The sequence below is a fragment of the Leuciscus leuciscus genome (assembly GCF_965113295.1).
Source record: "Leuciscus leuciscus genome assembly, chromosome: 4".
Taxonomy (NCBI): Eukaryota; Metazoa; Chordata; class Actinopteri; order Cypriniformes; family Leuciscidae; genus Leuciscus; species Leuciscus leuciscus.
This window is the reverse complement of record NC_138728.1, coordinates 14,759,448-14,783,693: the sequence shown is the minus strand read 5'-3', so window position 1 is coordinate 14,783,693 and position 24,246 is coordinate 14,759,448. Positions and strand designations below refer to the sequence as shown.

At 34.5% G+C, this 24,246-nt stretch overlaps 1 protein-coding gene and 1 long non-coding RNA gene across 2 annotated transcripts in view; both read left to right on the top strand.

Annotated features, from left to right (window-relative positions):
* Positions 1-583: 583 nt before the first annotated feature.
* plxnc1 (plexin C1) overlaps positions 584-24,246 on the top strand; it is a 57,340-nt gene continuing 33,677 nt past the window's right edge. The window contains 15 exon segments of the mRNA XM_082166468.1: positions 584-685; positions 4,012-4,989; positions 4,991-5,069; positions 5,163-5,288; positions 5,415-5,429; positions 5,431-5,550; positions 5,664-5,764; positions 5,938-6,046; positions 6,143-6,302; positions 6,412-6,520; positions 6,614-6,707; positions 6,892-6,930; positions 7,360-7,493; positions 7,590-7,769; positions 8,900-9,002. Of these exon segments, the coding sequence (XP_082022594.1) occupies positions 678-685; positions 4,012-4,989; positions 4,991-5,069; positions 5,163-5,288; positions 5,415-5,429; positions 5,431-5,550; positions 5,664-5,764; positions 5,938-6,046; positions 6,143-6,302; positions 6,412-6,520; positions 6,614-6,707; positions 6,892-6,930; positions 7,360-7,493; positions 7,590-7,769; positions 8,900-9,002 (2,355 nt within the window). The 5' untranslated portion in view covers positions 584-677.
* On the top strand, positions 12,763-16,105 carry LOC309497610. The gene is made up of 2 exons (XR_014205634.1): positions 12,763-12,879; positions 14,542-16,105. It is a non-coding gene; the product is annotated as an uncharacterized lncRNA (long non-coding RNA).

The window sequence follows — 24,246 nt, the reverse complement described above, 5'->3', positions numbered from 1 at the left end:
TATTTTTCCAGGCCCTGGTGTTAAAAACTCTCAGAAAATATATTATTGTGAGCAGTCAGTGTTTTTGCACATCAGCATGTGAATCTCACAACCTCCACACTCTTCTACCTCTCTTTCTCAGAAAAACACAGATTCATTGACCTTGAGTATGAGTGAGGTGAATGTGACGGGTCTACAGGGAGATCAGCAGTACCAGTGTGTTTTGGACAAGATTGAGTCCAATGCCATCATCTGTAAGATTAAAGGACCAGGAGCCGTCACAGCAGTGGACTCAATCATTGTGAGTCTAAATAATAAATATTAAATAAACATGTCTTTATGCAACATTTCTTGTTAATTAATTATTGACCCTTGCCTATTTAAAATACAAAAATCTCCTTTATTTTACTATAATTTTCAGATAAATTATGGGTATTTGACTAAAACCCTTGAGTCTCAAAATCCTTTGATGTACTTATACATCCTTGTCGCAGTGATTCTGCTCTTAGTTCTAGCTGCTGTTGGTAAGTGATTTCAGATTTACGTCACATATTTTAACATTAGTCCTGCAGGGATTAATATGTGGTTTTGCACATCTGTCTAGTTGGAGTCATTGCTCACCGTAAGAGCCAGAGAAAAATTAATGAGAAAATGAACAAACAACTGGAAATGCTGGAAAGCAACATCAGAAGGGATATATGACGAGGTCGGTCATTTTTGAAATGCTGGTCTGTGTAGTGGTGTTTGTAAAGGCAAGTGTCATTGTTTCTATTGCTCATACTGAAGGTTAGTGATTTGAACAAACAACTAAATCCTAAATACTGCATTAAACTTAATACAAATAACTTGTGCCTTTGTGCTACGGACACAAATTATATGAATTGGTTAAAACATAAAATTTGTGAATAAATCACCATTTCCATACCATGTGTTATCTGTAATATAATATGGAAGGATCATCTCTGCTCGTACTTCTTGGAAAATCTGCGCATTTTGTTGGTTTTTCGATCAAGACTCTTTTTCAAAAAGGTATCATTAGTATCATTTGAAATGTATGTTAAATGCTTTTCTTTTATTCATATTTATGCCTCAAATGTAGCTGATTGACTTTGGGTGAACTTTTGTAAGCTATAGCTGTTTAAATGAGGTCAAGAGTCTATAAGTTTCCAACAGACAGACAAAGAATGTTCGAATATCTCAGAATAAAGTGATAAACGAATGTTATCTTAGCTGAACATCTTGCAGAAGAGACATGTGCAGTATAGTTCTGTATTGTGAATTGTATTAAGGTTAACAACTTTCTGACACATGGGGTACGAGTGTGTCCGCCTCAATGTGTGAAACCACAAAAGAAAGATATGTCTTTGTCTTTCGGGTTTGCTCGAATGAGATCGGAAAGAGGAAGTTAGCCCTGTGCTGATAAGCATCTGCAGAAGTATTTTCTGTTCTGGTCAGTCTATCTTGGACTCAGACCTTGCTCCTTCGCAACCTTTTCAAAGAGAGATCTCTCAACCAAATTTAATTATCTTTAGGCTAAGATATTATACTCAGAGTGTTTTAATTATATTTTACTTGGAAATATTAGAAGTGATTTTAACTGTTCTGATTATTGATGAATTATCAAATGAATTATTTGATTGCCTGCTGTTCAGAAATAAAAATTGGCCTTAATCATCTGACTGGATCTCCTCCCTGCATCAGAATATAATTTATTGCCACTTAGATCTAAGTGGTATGAGTGATTAATAATCAGTAGCCTAACCTGGCGAAACAATATTTATTAAATTTTATTGAAATGAGGATTTTAACTGTGACAAGAAGACAGGATGTAACTAGCCTACATTTCTGACAAACTATATTTATATATGTCTGACTACCAAATAAATATTTTTATATATAACTTAAGTAACAGTTGTAATCAATCAGTATGCATATACATGTAGTTTTTTTTCAGTGGCTCTTTAGCCTACAGTTGAATTACGCCTGTAGATGGAGACAAGTGACATATTATTATCACTTGTAAATTATGTTTGTAAATTATGAAGCGCTAACCTCTACAGCAATATCAGCTACGCATTAACAAATAATATTTGTAGTGTCTATGTATAAGTAAATTATGATACTAGTTCACTAAAGATTATAATAAAATGTGTTAAACATTCAGTTCAAGGAAATGGAACAAGTAGTGACAATAGATAGAATATAGATGTTTCACCAAAAATCATCAAATCTCACAATTTGATATAAGTGGTATTCAGGGGCGATTCTAGGATTTTCATTTTAGGGGGGCTCAGCCCCCAATGAGGGTATGATTTAAAAAAAAAAAAAAATTAGTTTATGGTCTAATGCTCATTATTAACTAGTTTCATTCATTCATCCAGTAACATGCATATGGCACGGTTTTATAATCACTGAGGTACCGAATGTGAGGTATTTAGGGGGGTTCGGGGGCATGTTTCCCCGAGAAAATTTTAATTTCTCTGATCTACATATGTGCAGTTTAAGATGTTTTGAAGGCCAAAAAAATTGGATAATAGCTTAAAAACCATGTGCGGGCAGCTGTTTTTTTCTCACCTCATCAGCATCACACTCTTTTTCTCTTTGTTTTTATCTTGCTCTGTCTTTTCCCCTCCTAAAGCTGAGCTTAGACTGATATAGGCTTTTCATTTTTGTCTGTCAGTGAAGAAAGTAAACATAGGGTCAACTGATTTTTCAGACAAAGCTACCAGGAAAGCTAGGTAACTAAGTCCATCTACAATGAAATATAAATTATTTTATTTTTTAAGCTTTTTAGCCTTCATAATCAACAATACGGTTGGTTATTCATCAAGTCACCCCGTGAAAATTTATTTAATTTCAAATAATTTAACTAACCAGCTAATATTCATTAAGAATATAGACAAAACATGTATTAATGTAATTGTCTATTGGCAATATGATTAATCTGTTCTATATTTATTTATATTTATTAAAAATAACATGAATTATCAATTTGCCACTTCTATAAATCAAGTACTTAAAAGAAAATCACAAATCCCTTTACTCTACTCTTACTCTATGTATCATGATACACTCCTCCTGATTCATTATTACTTAACTATATTTATTAATACAAAACAAAATAACTCCACATGATGTTTCTCTCTCTGGGCCATCTAGTGCTTTCAGACAATGATGTGTCTTTAATCATTTCTGTGCATGGCTGCATAATGTAATGCCGAAATACATAATAATATGTTTTAAATTTTAAAAAGTAAATTAAAATAAATCATGATCGTTTTCTAAAGAAAGTTTTCATGGGTGTTAATCGCTTCATTTTCGTTGGAAGAAAAAACAACTATCACACTGTGATAAGGGCTGAAGGTGAACGCAGCGAAACGTATTGGTATTGGATGAGAAACCGAACCGTCCTGTGTTGCTCCCAATGCTCCAGTAACATTACATTATGTAAACTGCAATGCATTTATGACAAAGAACTGCACCGATGCAGATGTAATATCATAGCAATCTATCAATAAATGCACTCACGACACACCTTGTACTCTCTGATGTTCGCTCTGCTCGGCGCCCCTGCAGATTGAAAAATGCGCTAAATCCAAGCAGACTCAGATAAGGGGAGGAGCCGAAACTTGACGCAGCTTGCCGCAAGTTTTTTTAAAGGGGACTGAAGCGATCAAAAATGTATTCATCAAATATTTTTTAGGGGGGCTGGGCAGAAGTTTAGGGGGGCTGAAGCCCCCCTAAAAAGGGCCTAGTGACGCCCCTGAGTGGTAATACATTATATTCTGTTCTGTTCTATTTTATTCTATTCTATTCTAAATATTAAGCTGTTTTTACACCACAAGGGTGCAGCAGTAACCAAAGGATTGCAGAACTTTGAACATTAAAATATTAAATGTAAAGTTTCCTGTCAATAAAATGAATTCAAGAGAGAGTGCATACTTGTTCCTGTCCCGTATATTGTGTAGGATCATGGAAAGTGTTTAATCAGGAAATGGTATAACTTGCGAAACATCTAAATGTCGCAATCAGGGCTACAGATTTGTTGGCGTGTTGCGCGGAAGTCATCAGGCATCTCCAGATCCGCTGCTTTCACTTCTATCCACTTCAGCCGTGGACGCATCTGAGCGCAGTTGATCTCTGTTACAAGATCTCGAAACTTCAGCTGATCTCTCAGATATGCAAGATGAGAGGATACTTACTTGCAATACCTGTGGTCCCACTTTTGAAACATTGCATTTGCAGTGATCTGGTGAACTTTGATGGAGACATCAAGGACTTTGTAGTTGGTAAACGTAAGTTGTTCGTTCTTACTGACCATCGACTACATCAGATTAGACTCGATCTTTCTGAGGAGAAGAGGAAGGACATCACTAATGCCACTCATCAAAATAGAGTCAACATTCTAGTGCCTTTTGACGACAACGACACCCTGATAACCTGTGGGACCTTTAGAGATGGATATTGTGAAGTTCTTGATATAAATGACATTACAAAGAGTATAGATGAACATATATTGGTAGGACCGAGACAGAATGAGAAATCTGTTGCGTTCATTGCAGGTCCAAGCACCAGTAGGTACCTTTTGGTTGGGAAAAAGGACGAACAAACAAAACCTCAAGATCCGTATCCTGTTATTAAATTGTGGAACACTTTACAGTCTCAAACTGGTGGGATTTTCAACGACATAGAGGACGGATTAACCCCCTACATCCTGAGCACCGCTAGAGATGTGGAGTTTGTTGACGGATTCCAGAGAGTTTCTCCCTCAGAGTCCTACTTATTTCTCAACGCAAAGACTGACTCGGAGAGGAAAGTGCACGTCCTGTGGATGGACAGCAATAAAAGAAAAAAGAAAGAGATCTTCAAATCCCTACAGGCTGCAACGATAGAGTGCTGCAATGATAAAGTTCGTCCAGTGCTCGTCTCCTCCACCGTTATTTCCTCAGGGAACGGTGTTATTTGGGCAGGAGTGTTCAGTGCGCAGAATCAGCAGGATCCGGAGAACACCGCTGGCTCTGTATGACATCAGTACAGTTCAAGGCCGAGTGAAGGGTTTCTGCACTACTGTTCAAAAATGTGAATCTGAGGTTGGAAAATCAGCATTATGTAGATATGTTGCATGAGAAAACTTAATTTCACTATTCACCAGAATCATAATATTTTTGTTCTTTGTGTTGCAGAGTGGTAGTAACCTTCAGCCGCTCTCTGTGGTGTTCAAGTACAGCTCAATGTCTTCAGTGGCAGCAGTTAGAAGTGGATCCTGGATTGTGTTGTTCATAGGAACCAGTGATGGACAACTGATAAAGGTCTCCTTCACCTCTCAATAAGTTTTCGTTTCTAAATTCCTGCCCTCCATTTAATCTGTTGTTTACCTCTGCATTTGAACAACTATACAATCACAATTTATGATTTATATTTCTGTTTGTTGTTAGCTGGTTTTGGATGAGTAAATTCACACCAGGCTGTCCAATAGTGCTGTACAAATCTGATGACGAACGAGCAGTGCTTCCCAGAATGCACTTTTATCCAGTAGATTTCAAATATATCTACATCGCTGTGAGGAAAGAGGTGAGGTTTAGAAATGTGCAATTAACAAACAAACCATTGGCAGTATGTCTGTACTCAACTGTGTTACATTGAATCATCATACTTGTCTCTTTCTGCTCATGTTTTTGATGTAGCTCAGAAGACTGTCTGTGGTTCAGTGTGCTAAATACAGATCTCTGAAAGACTGCAGAGCTGCTCTGGATCCTCTCTGCGGCTGGTGTGTGGACACACAGAGGTGATCTGCCTTTATCACATGTGACTTGTCACACATCACACATGATATCTGCTTATCATCACTTAAAATGGTTCCTTGTAGAACAGTCTTTTAAGTTCTTATCATCTATATGGACATGGTGAGCTGTGTGCAAACAGATCTGCACGTGATATATTGATGATGTTTTTATCCAGATGTTCTACTCAAGATGAATGCTCAAATACTTCATGGGTGTCCATCCCAAAAAACTCTCTTAAGACACAGCTGCTTTCTTTTCAGATGACAGAGAATTCTTCTAGAAAGGTAGAGGGTCATAATCTGAAAGTATTTATCATAATTTAGGGAATATATTTAATAAATAATTTATATGACTACCAAACATTGCCCTCTCCTACACAGATTACTCTACATCTTGCCTTGAGTCTGGAGAGCACAGGAAATCCCTCCTTCTCATGTTCCTTCACCACAGGAAGTGTGAATCTGTGTGACGGGTCTGATCTGACTGTAGTTTTCCCAAACTGCTCCTGTACTTTTCCTGACCACATACTTTACACTGGAGGTTAGTTTTCTATTAATGAAGTTGTATGTGCGCTATTATACAGTGCATTTTTTGTAGTCAGAATATGATATTTTTTAATAACCATAAACATTTTTGATAATCTATTCAGTTTCAGAAGTCTCTGCTAATGTTACCATTAAGGATCAGAAGATCACAGAGACACTGACAATGAGGAACTGCTCCAGTATCACAGAAAACACAAATGCTTCTTATACACAGTGAGAAAATGAAATTCAGTGTGAAAAATTGCATAGTGCAGTAATGATAACACAGAGCTTTATAGATTAAATTAATACATCATATGAATGCAGGTGTGTGCAGTGTGTCTCATCTGGGTGTCAGTGGTCCTCTTCCTCTCAGCGTTGTGATTGGACACATGGAACTGGACCACAGTTACTCATACAGGTGAGACATACTGTATTCTACAATCAGTGCTTCAATATACGTATTGGGAAATAGGCCTACGTAACCTTTAAAAAGATTCAAGATTATATTAATTAATTGTTAATAGCTTAAATATCATTGTGTCGATTGAAGAAAACTCAGGAAGTAAATGAACCGCTCAGTTCTCTCTTTTTATACTTTTTAGGATGCATGTAAAGATCTACGCCCTGAGATTCTCTACAGTGTAAGTGTCATACTGATTATGAACCCAACTTCACAGAATAGAGATGTTGTTTTTTCAGTTTGTTCCTATTTCAAATAGATGTGACTTTACTAGAGTCTGAGGATTTTGTTTGATTTTTGTGGAACTATTTGCTTTTAAAATGATTTAAAAACAAAAGTTGCTTTCTTCTATATAATATAAGCAATAAATAATTTATCACAATCATTATGCTTTTAAATAAAATATTATTCATCCATATTTACAATTATATTTAATTACTGCACATTATTATTATTATCATTTATAAAATGTATGTAATAAAATTTACATTTATTTCTGTTGTTTATTAAATAATGCTTTGGGTCATATATTAAGTGGATATGGATTTATTTATTTATTTTCTTCCTGTACGCCCTTTCTTTACTGAGTGCAACATTTTGTGTCCTGCAGAAGCCAGAGATTCTCTCTCTGGAGCCCAACAAGATTTCTTTCCATGGCAGAAACAGCGTTTTACTAAGAGGAAAGAACCTGGAATCTGTCAATAAAATCCATATTCAAGGGGATCTGGAGTGTATTTCTAAAGAGTGAGATTATGTGTGTTTGTGTTTAGTCGTATTTATGAATGTGTGTAGATTGAGATAAATTATATTGTATATCTGTGCATGAATGTTTCCCCTCAGATCTCCAGTGTTTGATCGCTCCAGTGACACTTTAAAGTTCCACATTCCTCCCAGTGGAACTAAAGGAACAGTGAAAGTGTGTGTTGTTACTCCTGACAACCGTTGTCATGGTAACAGTATCATCACTTACAGTTCCCAGCCCAGCTGCACAGGAATACAGCCCACAGTCTCCTGGAGGAGGTAAGAGCTTTCAGACCACTGGCAGAACAGCTTCCATATCCCATCAGTGCCTTGAGATGAAAACTGCTAATTTTAAATGTCATGCTCTTGGTAATCTAATGGCATTTTAATCACGAAATATGCAAGAATACTGTTTATATGGAAAATGAAGGTTTGCAAAGTAATAATCTGCTGAGATACTGTGGAAAAACACATATATGTGAGATTGAAAGAAATGAAATCAGAAGTTAGAGTCATTAAGTAATTTCCTGTATGTCTCATAATTCTGAGAGCTGCAGTTTACTGACTCACATGTGACCTTAGGCTAGTATTGTTTACATTTTTAGAGGTTCAGAAAGAGCAACCTGTTTGCTGACAGCAAGACCGTTCTTAATATTCCGTATTACTGGCTGAAATGGTTAAAGGGGTGGTATAATGCCCTTTTCACAAGATGTAAAATAAGTCTTTGATGTCCACAGAGTGTGTATGTGAAGTTTTAGCTCAAAATACCCCAAATATATTTTGATATAGCTTGTTAAAATGGTCACTTTTTAAGGGTCAGCAAAAACGCACCGTTTTTGTGTCTGTACCTTTAAATGCAAATGAGCTACTGCTTCCGTCACAGAGGGCGGAGCTACAACAGCACATGTCCTTTTCCTCACATAGACGTGCACTGAAAATTTCGAAACTTTTAGCCTTTTATGTTCAAACAATGATGGAGAGACTCAAGAAGAAGTGACAACATGTAGAAAGGTTCATTTCTGAATGGTTAGTTGAAGAATTTATGCAGCTGATGTGGAGCTAACTATCTTCTAGTCATTGATTAGCATATTCTGTCATGATAATCTATAAATAGTGTACCGGGGGCGGGGTTTATGTAAATGTTAGTGTTCCTGATGTCACTAATCCAGGAGGAATGTCATGAAGTCCCTACTAGCCTTTTGTTGTAGTCCTTAAAAAGCGATTTCTTTAAAAGCAAATATCTCCCTTTGCTTCGAACTTTGAGCATTGGAACTTTGCAGATGTTGTTTATGCTCAAACAGCAACATTACACACTAACTAAAGTTAGAAAAGTGAAATCATAATCAACCACCCCTTTAATATCTCTATTATAAACATTTTAATTCATATTTTAATATCTCTTCATTCAGTGGTGGAAGGAAGATTGATCTTCAGGGGAGCAATATGGAATTTGTGGAATCTGTCAATGTCAGTCACTCTAAGGTTCAAACACAATACAACAGAAGCTCAGGGGTAAGACGTGTGTTTATTACTCCTGCAATAACTCACAGCACTTTATCTGATACACAGAGGTCAGCTATTTATAACTTCAGTGAGTCTTCAAACAGCCCAGATTCACACATGCACTGCATGAGGTCTTATTTAAGAAATGTCATTTATCTGCTCATATAATTGTTAAAAGCACTTCAGTGACTAAATATGTAAATTATTATTTTAAAGGGGTTACTTTTATTTAAGGCTTCGGATTATCCCTCACTCACAAACGTGTGTGCATGTGTGTGTATATAAAGTCTTGAACTATATACAATATATATATATATATATATATATATATATATATATATATATGTATATTTACTAAATCTTTTTGAATTTAAAATTTGCTTGTCAGTTACCACCCATAACATGAAAATAATTAGCAGTTTGTCTGTGAGTAGTTGATACCCTACACCACCTGTCAAAAAATGATTGATCGACAGGTGCCACGGCCCTTCCGGTGACAGGTCCCGCCCCTTCCGGTGACATGCTCCGCCCCTTCCGGTGTCCCGCCCCTTCCGGTGACAGGTGTCCCGCCCCTTTTGACTTTTGATTGACAGTTTGACAGCTAGTTTTGACTTTTGATTGACAGGTTGACAGTTAGTATGACTTTTAATCATGTTTTGACAGCTAGTTTTGACTTTTGATGTCTTTTGAAGTCTTTTGAAGGCTTTTGAAGTCTTTTGATATTGACAGAAAGTGTTATAACAATATGTCATGGTATCTGACAGCTAGTTTGATGCCTTTTGAACATGACAGTTAGTGTTTTTGAAGCCTTTTGATCGTTTGAAGACACTGTGATTAAATAATACGTCATGGCTATATGACAGCTAGTTTTAATTGTTTGAAGCCTATTGAAGCCTTTTGAACATGACAGTTAGTGTCTGTGTGTGTGTTTTTGAAGTTGGTATCACACACACGATCCTCCCTACATATTCCTGAGCGTATCCGGGACTGTACTGTGAAACTGATAAGAAAAAACTGTGGAAGTTTATCTCACACAAATGTTGAAAAACCATTCAGTTCTTTTAAAAGAATATAAATTATTATAAACAAATAATATAAAATAAAGATCTTACTAAAACCTCACTCAAAAAGTTTAAATAAAATGGAATCACAAAAACAATTGCAATCAGTTAAATGTTTATAGAGTTAAAAAAACAAAACAAAAAAAAAACATACAGGTTATGAAACAATCAGTTAAATGTTTAGAGAGTTGAAGAAAAAACATATAGCTTATGAAACAACGCAATAAATGAAACGGGTTCACGAAAAAAAATAAAATCATCTCACATGTTTAGATAACTAAAGCGCCTCTCCAGCACAGCCCCGGCCTGAGTGGTGCGCGCGCCCTCCGCATTCTGACATCCCCCTCCTTCTGCTCCTCCACATTCCAGAGCACAGTGATAGTGAGAAACAGAGATTTTATAAAATAATGTATATTTCACACAAATAATATAATATACAATAATATAAAATAGCATCTTACTGAAACCAATTCTTTCAGTTTTAGATAAACAAAAGAATAAAAAATCATCTTACATAAAACATTCTGTTCTTTAAAAGAATATAAATGATTATAAATAAATAATATAAAATAAAGATCTTACTAAAACCTCACACAAAAAGTTGAAATAAATGTAAAACTATCCAGTTTAAATAAAATGGATTCACAAAAAAATTGCAATGAGTTAAATGTTTATAGAGTTGAAAAAAAAAATCCATAGGCCTACATGTTATGAAACAATCAGTTAAATGTTTAGAGAGCTGAAGAAAAAACATACAGCTCATGAAACAACGTAATGTATGAAACGGGTTCACGAAAATAAAAAATGATCTTACATGTTTAGAAATCAGGGCCCTCTGGCCTCTCTTTCTACCAGCGTTTGACCTGCGGAGCTTTCAAAAAGCACCAGCCAAAGTGTGTGTGTGTGTGTGTGTGTGTGTCTGTGTCTGTGTCTGTGTCTGTGTGTGTGTCAGAGAGTCACACAAATTCAGTGATCACAGGATATCAGGTGCTGAGTTTATAAGTATAATCTTAAAAGTTTAAATGATATCTTTTAAAAATAAAAGATTGTTTAAATGAAATCTTTAAAGTTTGTATAAATACACATCTTCTATTTATCTTTTAGAAGATTACTGTAATGATTTTGTTTAACGGTTATTAAACAATGTCTGTTCAAAAACTGTACTTAGTCGTCTTAAATCTCATTTATATGAAAAGATTCAATCAGCATTTTTTTGTCCATGCAGGGTTTACATTTTTATGGTGGGGGTCTTCCATAGCCATAATGATTTTTGTACTGTAACTGCATATTCGATCATGTACACCTAAACACGACCATCACAGAAAACTACATTTGTACATTTTCAAAAATGAAATAAATAAATAAATAAATAATTTAAGATCATTTCTAAGCTGTATTGCACGCGCGCACACACACACGGTTCTAAAAAATTAACTAATCTCTATGTACATCATGTCACAGCGTATGTAATGTTAGTCTACTAACGCCTTTCCAGAGCCAAAGTTTTGTTCACACTAAATTCATTTAAAAGCATAATCTTAAAAGTTTAAATGATATCTTTTAAAAATAAAAGATTGTTTAAATAAAATCTTTAAAGTTTGAATACATTCATATCTTCTATTTATCTTTTAGAAGATTACTGTAATGATTTTGTTTAAATTGAACCTAAGGTATAACTGTTATTAAACAATGTCTGTTCAAAAACTTTAGATGGTTGAAAAACTGTACTTAGTCGTCTTATATCTCATTTATATGAAAAGATTTAATCAGCATTTTTTGTCCATGCGGAGTTTCAATTTTTATGGCTTTCCATAGCCATAATGATTTTTGTACTGTAACTGCATATTCTATCCCTTACACCTAAACACGCTGATCTTTCTGAATCTATTTCAAAGCATAATCGTAAAAGTTTAAATATGATCTTTTAAAAAATGAAAGGTTGTTTTAGTTTGAAGTTCTTAACTTTCTTTCTTAAAAAAATCTTTAAAGTTTGAATACATTCATATCTTCTATTTATCTTTTAGAAGATTACTGAAATGATTTTGTTTAACGGTGACCCTAAAGTATAATTGTTATAATGTGAGACAATGTCTGTTCAAAAACTTTCGATGGTTGAAAAACTGCACTTAGTCGTCTTATATCTCATTTATATGAAAAGATTCGATCATAATTTTTTGTCCATGCGGAGTTTAAATTTTTATGGCTTTCCATAGCCATAATGATTTTTGTACCGTAACTGCATATTCTATCCCTTACACCTAAACACGACCATCACAGAAAACTACATTTGTACATTTTCACAAATTAAATAAATAAATAAATAATTTAATAAAATTAAGCTAAATAAATATATAAATAAAAACACCTTACATTTCCAGAGAGGTGAAGTAGTTCGTTATGCAACAATCCAAAAAGCAAATAGTTTAGGTTGTCAAACAAAACAGCCCCAGATCCTTCAGAGATAAACTACAGTGTGAAATAAATCATTTAAAAGCATAACCTTAAAAGTTTCAATAAGACATTTTAAAACTAAAAGACTGTTTAAATCAAATCTTTAAAGTTTTATTAAAATCATATCTTCTTAGAAGACTTATGTATGATGTAAATGATTTTGCTTAAATTTAACCTAAGGTATAATTGTTACTAAACAGCGTCTGTTCAAAAACTTTAGATGGTTGAAAAACTGTGCTTAGGCGTCTTAGATCTTATTTATACAAAAATATTTCAAACAGTATTTTTGTCCATACAACATGTTGTCAAAGTTTGTCACAGTGTTTTTTGTTGTTGTTGTTGTTGTTGTTGTTGTTTTGTTTTAAAGGGACTATGTGTAGCTTTTTAGGTATTTTATTATCTAAAATCAGTATTTTTATTCATAAATATGCCCTCAATGGTGTACAAATACCTATGCCAATGATCAGACTAATCCTCGTAAACGAAGAATTTATTATCTTTATATACATGGGACCGGTAAGTCCACGGAGGCTTCCATGTAGTTCCGCCATCTTGAAAAACTATAATAGCAGAGAGGGACAAAAAGTACTAGGCCAACGCGTTTCCACAACGCGTTTTCGTTCAGAACCAGCGTCACGTGACTGAAGCCAGCAGAAGCGGAGGAGTAGAGCAGTGAGAGGCGCTTGTCACTGCCGCGGCAAGTTTAAAAGGCTGCACTGCACGGTTATTTATACACCGTTCATTCATACATATGCTGAGTCACAGGATAAGGAGTCCTCGTCGTCGAAAAAGTTCAAAATAGACCGTAAAAGGAAACGTGACCGGAGATTACAAAAACAAGGGTTAATGTCGGGATAGCTAACGCAGGAGAAAGCTTTCAAAAGAGACGCTGAAGTTTCCTGCTTTCTTCTCGACAGGTAAGTCAATGTTACGGCCTTAATTACAAGCTTTTTTTTCATTGCTTGGTTGTGTACTTTATCGCGAAGCAAAGAGGACATGGAGACTGACAGAGTAGACAGAGCAGGTTACTTATGATATAAAAAAATCTCAGCTCTCAGATTCTGTCACTTTTATTACGAAATTCAAACAATATATACTGTTTTTGGCGCTTGTAAATGTGACGCGAGTTACGACGGATCCCTAGCGGCACGTGAACCGATCATCTCTAGCTAGTAAATAAACACAAATGAACAATGTTGAAAGATACAGTACAACTTACCGAAATGTATATTCCTCATACATTATATCGACCAATCAATCAAACAAATGGTAAACAGCTGGAGAACAATTATGTATGTCACAACATTTACCTCAGGAAAGCCATTTAATGACCATAATAAAGGCTAGCAGTTAGTTGGCTAGAAAAAAAGAGCTATAAAGAGTATTTTGCTAAATATGTGTACTATATTACATATTTATTATATTTGTATTTATATCATTAAATAAAGTTATTATAATAATAAAAAAACGCATTATGTATCTTTCTGTATGTTTACAGCATTAGGTGAGTTGTTTTTTTCTTGAGAAAAATTAATGCCTATCTTGTGTAGATATCCCCCCCACCCCCCGCTCCTCCATAAATCTCACTCCAAGCAAAACTCAAAAGTTGGCAGCTATGTTATATAGACAGTAGAACATTTATAGTTAAAAGTTAAACGGACTCTTTGATGAATAGCAGCTATTGAGTAAAGTAACGTTAGAGAAGGCTCTGATGATGATGATATCTAACAATGCACGTACTTCAAAAAATATAACGAGTAAAGAAGGCATTACTACTAATTACCATAGTTAATGTTTTTCACAGTCAGTAATTGATAACTAACAATCTTTTTTTCGTTGTTTCAAGTTTCAGTTTCACCAAGAAAAACTCGAAGTGCTATTATAAGACATCCTGTCATAGCTTTTTGGTACATAACAGCTACCGTAGATGCAACGCGCATTTGAAAAAGTGAGGCGCTGGAGAGCATTATTCATTTGAATGCAAAATACAATTTCACCACTAGATGGGAGAAATTCCTACACAGTGTCCCTTTAAGAAATCCGAGGACTCTACATTGCTCTTATTTAGATTAAGTTGTATCTTTTAGAAAATCACCACACATTTTTCAGAGATGCTGGTGGTCCGTGGCGCCACTGGCGTGGCATAGGTAAAGTTTGTCTTGAGCGAATATTTAATTTTACCCGTCTTAATTAAAATCATGACCTTACTTGTAGCTATGATCTTTTACACGTATAAGATCATTTTTACTTGTATCTCCCGAACTATCCTTAATCAGTGTGGAAACACACAGGGTGAAACCCTTTACTGAGAATATACTATCGGTTATCTACTCAAAATATATGTAGAAGTTTAAAATGTTAGCATTTGTTGCGCTTACATTTACACGAAGGACATGTATTTAAGAATAATCTTTATTTAAACTCTTATTTTGTTATTCACATTCATTTGTTTCAGTATAATGATGGATTATAAGAACCACACAAAACAATATTAATTATTTATTGTTAGGTTTTCATATGTTTACATTTACAGCACATTTTTATATACATTGTTACTGATTTGAAGTGCACACAAATTAGTTACGTTGTAAATGTTACTTATATTTGTTTCTATTTTGAGTTTAAGTTTACAGTGATGAACTTCAGACATGGTCCGCTGCAGGATTAGAGTCCGGACAGGACCAACATTTTAGCATTATTGGTTCTGCCCGGACATACCATTTGCTGGGAATTGCACGGGGGAGGAAGAAATGTTAATGTCTTTATTTAGTTGTACATTTATGATACTTGACTACATTTTACTGTCCTTATCTTTATTTACTATATACCTCTGTTTGATTTGATTTATTTAATGTTATAAATATAACATAACAGATTAATATATCCTGTTAATATAAATATACAGTTTAATAACAGTAAAATATAATATAACAGTTATAAATTACAAAATACCATTTTTCAACCGAGTGAATCTAGGCCTTCAGAAGTCATAACTTCAGGGGTCAACGGTTTAGGTCAGTTGGCGAAAACACTGCGTGTTTAAAAATCAAATACTGTATTATAGGGGTGTGCATTGACACTGCCCTCACAATTCGATTCGATTACGATTCACCAGGTAACGATTCGATACAATTCGATTCTACGATGCATCGCGATGCATCAAAATTCTACTGCACACAACAAGGCAAATTTTTTCATCAGTCATGAGGCAATACAAGCAGTCAGATATTGAACAACAGATTTTATTGGCTGCTATGTGTGTATTATCACTCTCCTGTATCTTTGACATAAATGTCATTAAATAAAATAAAATTGAATGGTACAGGGTATTGGATATGGCATTTTCAAACCTGAAAAAGAAAACATAAATCACTGCTTTCAGTGCTTTGAATGAGAAATGTTTCTCTTCTCTCTGCTTGAGAACCATTTGAAATTAAATTTCAACTTTATTGTCCAACTCGAGGCCAGAAAATAAACAGTGTAGGGGTGTAACGGTTCACAAAATTCACGGTTCGGTTCAATACGATACACTTGTGTCACGATTCGGTACGTTTTCGATACAGCAAAAAGAAAGAAATGCCAGAGAAATTTCCTTGATTTTTTTTTATTTTTTATTTTATTTATTAAAACTAACATCATAAAGTATGATATTTTTTACTTTGAGCAATGATGGAGCTATAATTGACTCTTCTTATGAGCATATAAAACAAAACAGCTCCTTGGAAAAAATGAAATGTAATATTTTGTGCTTATAAACAAATGTTTATTTTAATTCAGATTAACATTTGAGGGCAGCAATGTTATTCATAATGTCGAAATAAATCCGACACACCGTTACTTGAAAGCATTATAGCCTACTATTCCTGCCAAACTTCCATGGTTGCAGTTAGTGTTACTACAGTAAATCCATGGTGAATGTTGCTGATCTGTGGACACTGGATAGTTCATTCATGTCACAATGTTTCTTCCTGGTTTCCACGTCAGCGCTGTTTGATCCGTTAATAACGGTGAAATGTGAATGTTTCTCACTAGATCTTGCAGCGATATTATTACTTTAGTGGCGAGTTCAAATGCTTTCTTTACTGGATCTCTTAGCGCTGTGTAGTATTAGATCGGCTCGCGCTGCTTTGGTCCAAACTGATAAACAGTCCGTCACGAGTAGCTCAGTTTCGTTCCGCTTACATTGCGTTTGCCATTTGATGTTGTGGTCGCGCCAGCGTCTACTATGAGCGCGCTCGCGATGCGCTTACATTTGAAATAACCGTTCGGTTTGAAAATACGTGCCTTGTACCGAACGGTTTAATACGAATACGCGTACCGTTACACCCCTAAAACAGTGACATAATCGATTATGGCACTTTGCCGCATCGATGCTGAATCGTGCATGCCCCGCATTGCGATGCATCGCCGAATCGATTATTGTTGGCACCACTGCCGTATTACACTTTTCAAAGGATAATCTAGCTATAAAGTTAGAATAAAAAGTTAAAAACCAAACATATCTTCATACCTGTTGTGTTCTGACACAAGGCCATTAACTTGTTCTTTTTGTTTTATAAATGTATTTTGCTTATTTCTACAAATATCAACCTGATAAATATGGTAAACAAGATAATCATGCTACCCAATAAGTCTGACACAACATCTTAAGAAAAACAGTGTTTTAAAATACAACTAAACCATGATAACAGATGATTTTTTGACAGTCCTACATAAATGCATGTTGATTGCTAAGTTTCAGGCATAGTGCAAGCATGCAATGTTTGAGAAATCTAATATTGGTGTAATCTTTGCGAGGTCTCACCCCCAACGCACAACTTTGTGTTGGGTGATCCAGGCATACTTTTACTAAATAAAATATCATGGAAGTCATTTTCAAACTGTAATTATACCATATTTTATTTATTATTAATATTATGGCTTCATGATGATTTAAAGTTTTTGTTTGTTTGTTATTAACTAATACCTTTATCTTTTAACTAACACTTCAACATCCAGCACAAAATTAAAGAGATATATGAGCTAAGGATGTCCTCTGACCCCAAATAAATTGATAGTGGAATGTTCACAATCTACAATATACAGTTAGATATTCTCCTACTTAGTATGTGTGTAAATAGTTGTGCCTAAATCTTTGGGTGTATTTTTACACACCATAGTGATGCAAAGTTCCACATCCTATGAACTAACTTTAAAACATCATCTTATTCTTTATCTTTAAGATTCAAAAGACCAAATCACTAAGAAAAGCTCCGTTTATAATAACAAGTTTCCAAATTATGGTTTTATTACTTCGCTAGATTTAGTCATCTTGTTCAGACGACACTGTTTCACATTTTGTATGTTGGACTGTATGTGTTTTAGGTGAAGACGTTTCTTTGAGAGCCGTCAACATTCAGTGTTTATAGAAAAAAATGACCATTAAGAATTTAAGTGATAGTCTTTCTGTTTGACTAAATTGATACTTCATTTAGTGCATGCTGTTTTACAACAGAATCACATCCGACTATGGCACCGAGAGAGGCATATTCATCAAAGCTTGAGGCTGTTAAACAAAGTTCCACACTTTGGTAAAACCTGCTGATAAAATTGCACAAAAGTAAATTCTAGAGGTCAACTGGGTTAAAAGTAAATGAGCCATTTAAAACAAATACAGAAAAGCCACTATAGTGATCAGTTTTAGCTTTTGAATGTCTGTAATTGATCTTGTTTTTGTACAGTTTGCAAAAAGTATAAAAGTCTCCGAGCGTGGTCAAACATGTTCATATAGGAATGTATGAAAAACATGAACAAATATTGCATAAAGAGAATTAAATGACGGTCCTTCTACATGAGAGTGTTTAAGACTAAACAAAATATATTTATTTTAGAACATCTTTCTACGAAACATCGACGTCAAAGATGAGTATTACACTTCAAACTCGTCTAACTATTACACTTGTGCATTTCGCAGCACAGTCATAGATACACAGTTATGAATACTGTCGTATATGAACAAAGAGAAGACATAGAGTTCACTAACATTACAACTAACTGTAGGAAACAGATATCCGGGGGAAAGAGTAAAGAAAAAGCCATACAAAACATTACAATCCGGCAATACGATAAGTGTTACGCTAGTGATGTTAAAAATTGTTAAACAATTTCAAAACAGGTTGTTTCAGAAGAAATGCAAACAAAATCAAAGATGCCTAAAAACAAAGGTGTCCAAAATGTTACGTGCTAATATTGGGTCTTGTTTCAGAGTCGATATGCTCCGGTGAAAACTATGTGAACTTTGATGATGCCGAGAACAATAGCACTGTTAAACATGCGGTTCAATAACAATGTTCAATATAAACAAGAATCCAACTCTAATGCGACTGAGCTTGTTTCACATATAACTTTTGATTGTTAGATATAATAGTTAGATGATTTATCTAACCATTGAAACTTACGATATGTTAAAATATTGCCGATGAGGCCAAAAACTGCTTACCACGTTTTCATAAAAAGAAGAACAATTATTAAGACATAAAACACAACGTCTGTTTTCTGGATCGGGCCAAAAACTCGGGTGTGGACAGAATAAAAAATGAATTGGTTTGATTTGATAAAATTATGGTTTAAACCATCATCTTCATGTGAGACATTATATTATTATACCGTCCTAGTTTTTAAATAGCGCTAAAATTTATATTTTATATTTGAACCTTTATGCGGATATAGAATACCGCACAAAGGTTCTCTGACATATCTTATCGTGTAAAACATCTATGTAGATCTAGCTATGTTTTTAAAAATACCGCGTATCAACTGTGATTCATTAGCTTAACTGTTGTTTAGTGACACACAAAATAACTGTGTATCTATGACTGTGCTGCGAAATGCACAAGTGTAATAGTTAGACGAGTTTGAAGTGTAATACTCATCTTTGACGTCGATGTTTCGTAGAAAGATGTTCTAAAATAAATATATTTTGTTTAGTCTTAAACACTCTCATGTAGAAGGACCGTCATTTAATTCTCTTTATGCAATATTTGTTCATGTTTTTCATACATTCCTATATGAACATGTTTGACCACGCTCGGAGACTTTTATACTTTTTGCAAACTGTACAAAAACAAGATCAATTACAGACATTCAAAAGCTAAAACTGATCACTATAGTGGCTTTTCTGTATTTGTTTTAAATGGCTCATTTACTTTTAACCCAGTTGACCTCTAGAATTTACTTTTGTGCAATTTTATCAGCAGGTTTTACCAAAGTGTGGAACTTTGTTTAACAGCCTCAAGCTTTGATGAATATGCCTCTCTCGGTGCCATAGTCGGATGTGATTCTGTTGTAAAACAGCATGCACTAAATGAAGTATCAATTTAGTCAAACAGAAAGACTATCACTTAAATTCTTAATGGTCATTTTTTTCTATAAACACTGAATGTTGACGGCTCTCAAAGAAACGTCTTCACCTAAAACACATACAGTCCAACATACAAAATGTGAAACAGTGTCGTCTGAACAAGATGACTAAATCTAGCGAAGTAATAAAACCATAATTTGGAAACTTGTTATTATAAACGGAGCTTTTCTTAGTGATTTGGTCTTTTGAATCTTAAAGATAAAGAATAAGATGATGTTTTAAAGTTAGTTCATAGGATGTGGAACTTTGCATCACTATGGTGTGTAAAAATACACCCAAAGATTTAGGCACAACTATTTACACACATACTAAGTAGGAGAATATCTAACTGTATATTGTAGATTGTGAACATTCCACTATCAATTTATTTGGGGTCAGAGGACATCCTTAGCTCATATATCTCTTTAATTTTGTGCTGGATGTTGAAGTATTAGTTAAAAGATAAAGGTATTAGTTAATAACAAACAAACAAAAACTTTAAATCATCATGAAGCCATAATATTAATAATAAATAAAATATGGTATAATTACAGTTTGAAAATGACTTCCATGATATTTTATTTAGTAAAAGTATGCCTGGATCACCCAACACAAAGTTGTGCGTTGGGGTGAGACCTCGCAAAGATTACACCAATATTAGATTTCTCAAACATTGCATGCTTGCACTATGCCTGAAACTTAGCAATCAACATGCATTTATGTAGGACTGTCAAAAAATCATCTGTTATCATGGTTTAGTTGTATTTTAAAACACTGTTTTTCTTAAGATGTTGTGTCAGACTTATTGGGTAGCATGATTATCTTGTTTACCATATTTATCAGGTTGATATTTGTAGAAATAAGCAAAATACATTTATAAAACAAAAAGAACAAGTTAATGGCCTTGTGTCAGAACACAACAGGTATGAAGATATGTTTGGTTTTTAACTTTTTATTCTAACTTTATAGCTAGATTATCCTTTGAAAAGTGTAATACGGCAGTGGTGCCAACAATAATCGATTCGGCGATGCATCGCAATGCGGGGCATGCACGATTCAGCATCGATGCGGCAAAGTGCCATAATCGATTATGTCACTGTTTTAGGGGTGTAACGGTACGCGTATTCGTATTAAACCGTTCGGTACAAGGCACGCATTTTCAAACCGAACGGTTATTTCAAATGTAAGCGCATCGCGAGCGCGCTCATAGTACACTGTAAAAACTAAAGGAGCCTCAAATATCCTGTCGGATACTCAAGGAACTTCAAAATGTAATTTAAGTGCCTCAAAGCTCTTTCTCCTATAGTAGGGTTACTGGAGGAGCATTGACAATCTTTGAGGTTCTTGCTGGAACTTATGGGATCCTTTAAGCACTTTGTATTTAGTTCAGAGGTTCTGGAGTCACCTTTTCATTACTATGAGACCTCGAAGTGCTTTGGGGGAAAATAGAGGAACTTGAATGCGATAAAAGGGTTATTGGAAGATCTTTTAACATTTAAGTGGTTCCTGGAAGATCTCTTATGTTAAAGCCAGCATCTGGAGGAACCCAATGGTTCAGTGAGGCCAGAATAAGATTATTATTATCCTATTATTATTGTTATTATTATAGGCTACTTAAGTTTGATTCAGTATACATACCCAGGTGAAAAAGACGTACTATTAAAAATGTACTTGAGTGTGTTTTTAGTAGGCCTACAATACAAATATACTTTAATACATTTTTAATACATTTAACAGTGGCCTACGTTTTTATCACCTGGGTAGCTTACATTTATTTAGTATCTATAGGCCTATTTTATTGATTAATTTAAACCTTAAACAATAACACTAAATTATAATAATATTAATAATAAGAATTAATTAATTATTATAGAATAAATAATAGTAATAAAATAATAATTTTACCTACTTCTTCATAAATTATTATTATTTGAAGAAGAACCAGGAGGAGAAAAGTTTTATTCTGTCACGAAACTGCTGCTATTCCTCTGCTGTCGTCGCTTCAGTGATCCTCGCGCTGCTCGCGCGCAACAAAGCTCAGCTGATCCACGTCATCGGGTAACGGCTCCGTCCTCTCATCAAAGCTTCCGCCGTTTGTTCGGCTCTCCGTTACAAGGTTTGTAAACTCGCCAAATAAATATAAATACAGAGTCTACTCACTATATATTGAAACACACACATATATACTAAATTTATTATACATTACTACTTTTTTACAGTGTTTACCACTCGTTTATTGCACAGTATCTGGTATGAATGTTTTAGCCGCGATGCTAACTAACGTTAAATGGAAATTATTGACTTATTGTCTTAGATTGATTTAGTCATTCAATTCAGCATATTCTGTAAAACTGTGTCTTCAAATTGCCGATATAGCCTAACTAATTTAGCTGATTCCTGCTGTTGTCATTGGCGTTTGTTATGAATAACAAAAGCAGGTTAATAGTTTGGTCTGTTTTTGTTTAACATTAGCCTAACTTTACTTACTACATGTGCCGTCATTCTCTCAAATACCATTTTAAAGCCATTTACTGGTCAATAAATATTATGTTGTGAATAATCAGCTTTGTTCTTTTGTTTCCCCAGAACAACCAGTACATTTCTATAATAATCTGAACATTTCAGAGGCAACATTGAATTACAGTAAGTTACCTATACACCACATGCAAGTACTTTATTACTATGAACTTTCTCTGTGTGAAATTGTATTGTTTGACTGTGTACTTGTGTTTTTTAATCAGTTATTCTCTGAAAATCTTCCCTCATGCTCTCAAATCTCATTCATGTTACTCAGAAAAATAATATCACAGGTTTGGAGCCAATAATGCTATGCATTTTTATAGGCTATACCTTAATCATATGCATTTGAATATAAGACATTTGAACCCTGAATTATAACTTCAAGTTTAGTCTTTTTCGAATAAAAAAAAGAAAGGAAAAAGCTATTATATGGCTTCATAAGACTTACAACTCAACCCATAACACATGAGTTGTGAACTCATTGATTATTTTTAGGATCTTTTCTGGGACATTTTTGGAGCTTAGCCATTTTTACATAAATCGTTGCATTGAATTGAACTAGACAAGTGTACATAAGAATAGTTTCATGAATGAATTACACAATTTTTTTCTGCTTGTGTTTCATGCAGTGATATTGAATGGTGACGGGTTGCATGATGCCTGAGATCTGCTTTTGGGTTCCACAGACAGAAAGTCAAACAGGTTTGGAACGTCACAAGGCTGAGGAAATTATTTAAATTTCACAACTATCACTTTAATAACCTTACTAACAGTACATTTTGTACTTTGCAGGGATCTCGGTAAGCTGAAATGCAAGTTTGAACAAGATAAAAATCCTCCTAGACCTGAAAATCACTGAAGTGCCTGGACCATCCACCAGAAAAGAGGAAAAACAAACAGGAAAATGAAGCTGATGCACCTTTTCACTTTTCTAACTCGTTAAGTACCTCACGTGTCCCTTGTGAAGATTTTATAATTGATTGCATTTTATGTTGCAGTGAGTAAAGGTGCATCACATTTGTGAATTTCGTGAAATTACGCAGGCAAAAATGTCCATTGACCATTGTCAGCAGTGTAGTGACGTAATGTATGAAGCACCACACAAAATTGCTGATCGTGTGGATTCTTATTGAAATTAGTGAATTCACCAGTGAACATTCACAGAACAACAAATAATTTTACTGCACCTTAACTCTGTTAAAATGGAAAATGTTTTCTGCTTGTTGTGACATAAGGAATACTGTTTCCGGGTCGAAGCCTCTACTTCTACTTCCTCTATCTTGTTTCTAGATATTGAGAATACTCAACAACCATTTATGAACTGTTGATTCAAGTCACACATTTAAGCTTTTCAAAAGCCATAGTGTACATTACAGTCTCCAGTCTCACGGCATCCCAGACTTCAACATTTTATGATTCAAAATAGCTGAATAACTAAACCATCTGAGATTTCGGAATAGAGATAAAGGTTAGGATCCTAATTTTCAGGAATATTACAGCACAATGAGTGTATATCAGCACTGTTTGTTGTTTGTTTTTGGCATCTGATAGAGCTTTTGGACTTGGAAACAGGGACGTCAGACTTAACAAGCGGACTGAAACATGTTTTAAAATTAAGTGAAGATGGACATTTTTAATTAGTCAAAATTGTTATTTTTTACATTGATTTATTACTTGGAACATGTTTTTTCCATGCATTTTGTTGAGATGTCTTTTCTTGTGTAGCTTATTGTATACACATGGTTGATTATTCATGTTACTTATGTATTATACTTTTTTTTTTTGTGTGTGTATTCATTGATATTAATCTATTACTAGCTTTTTTTCCAAGTGCATGGAAGTG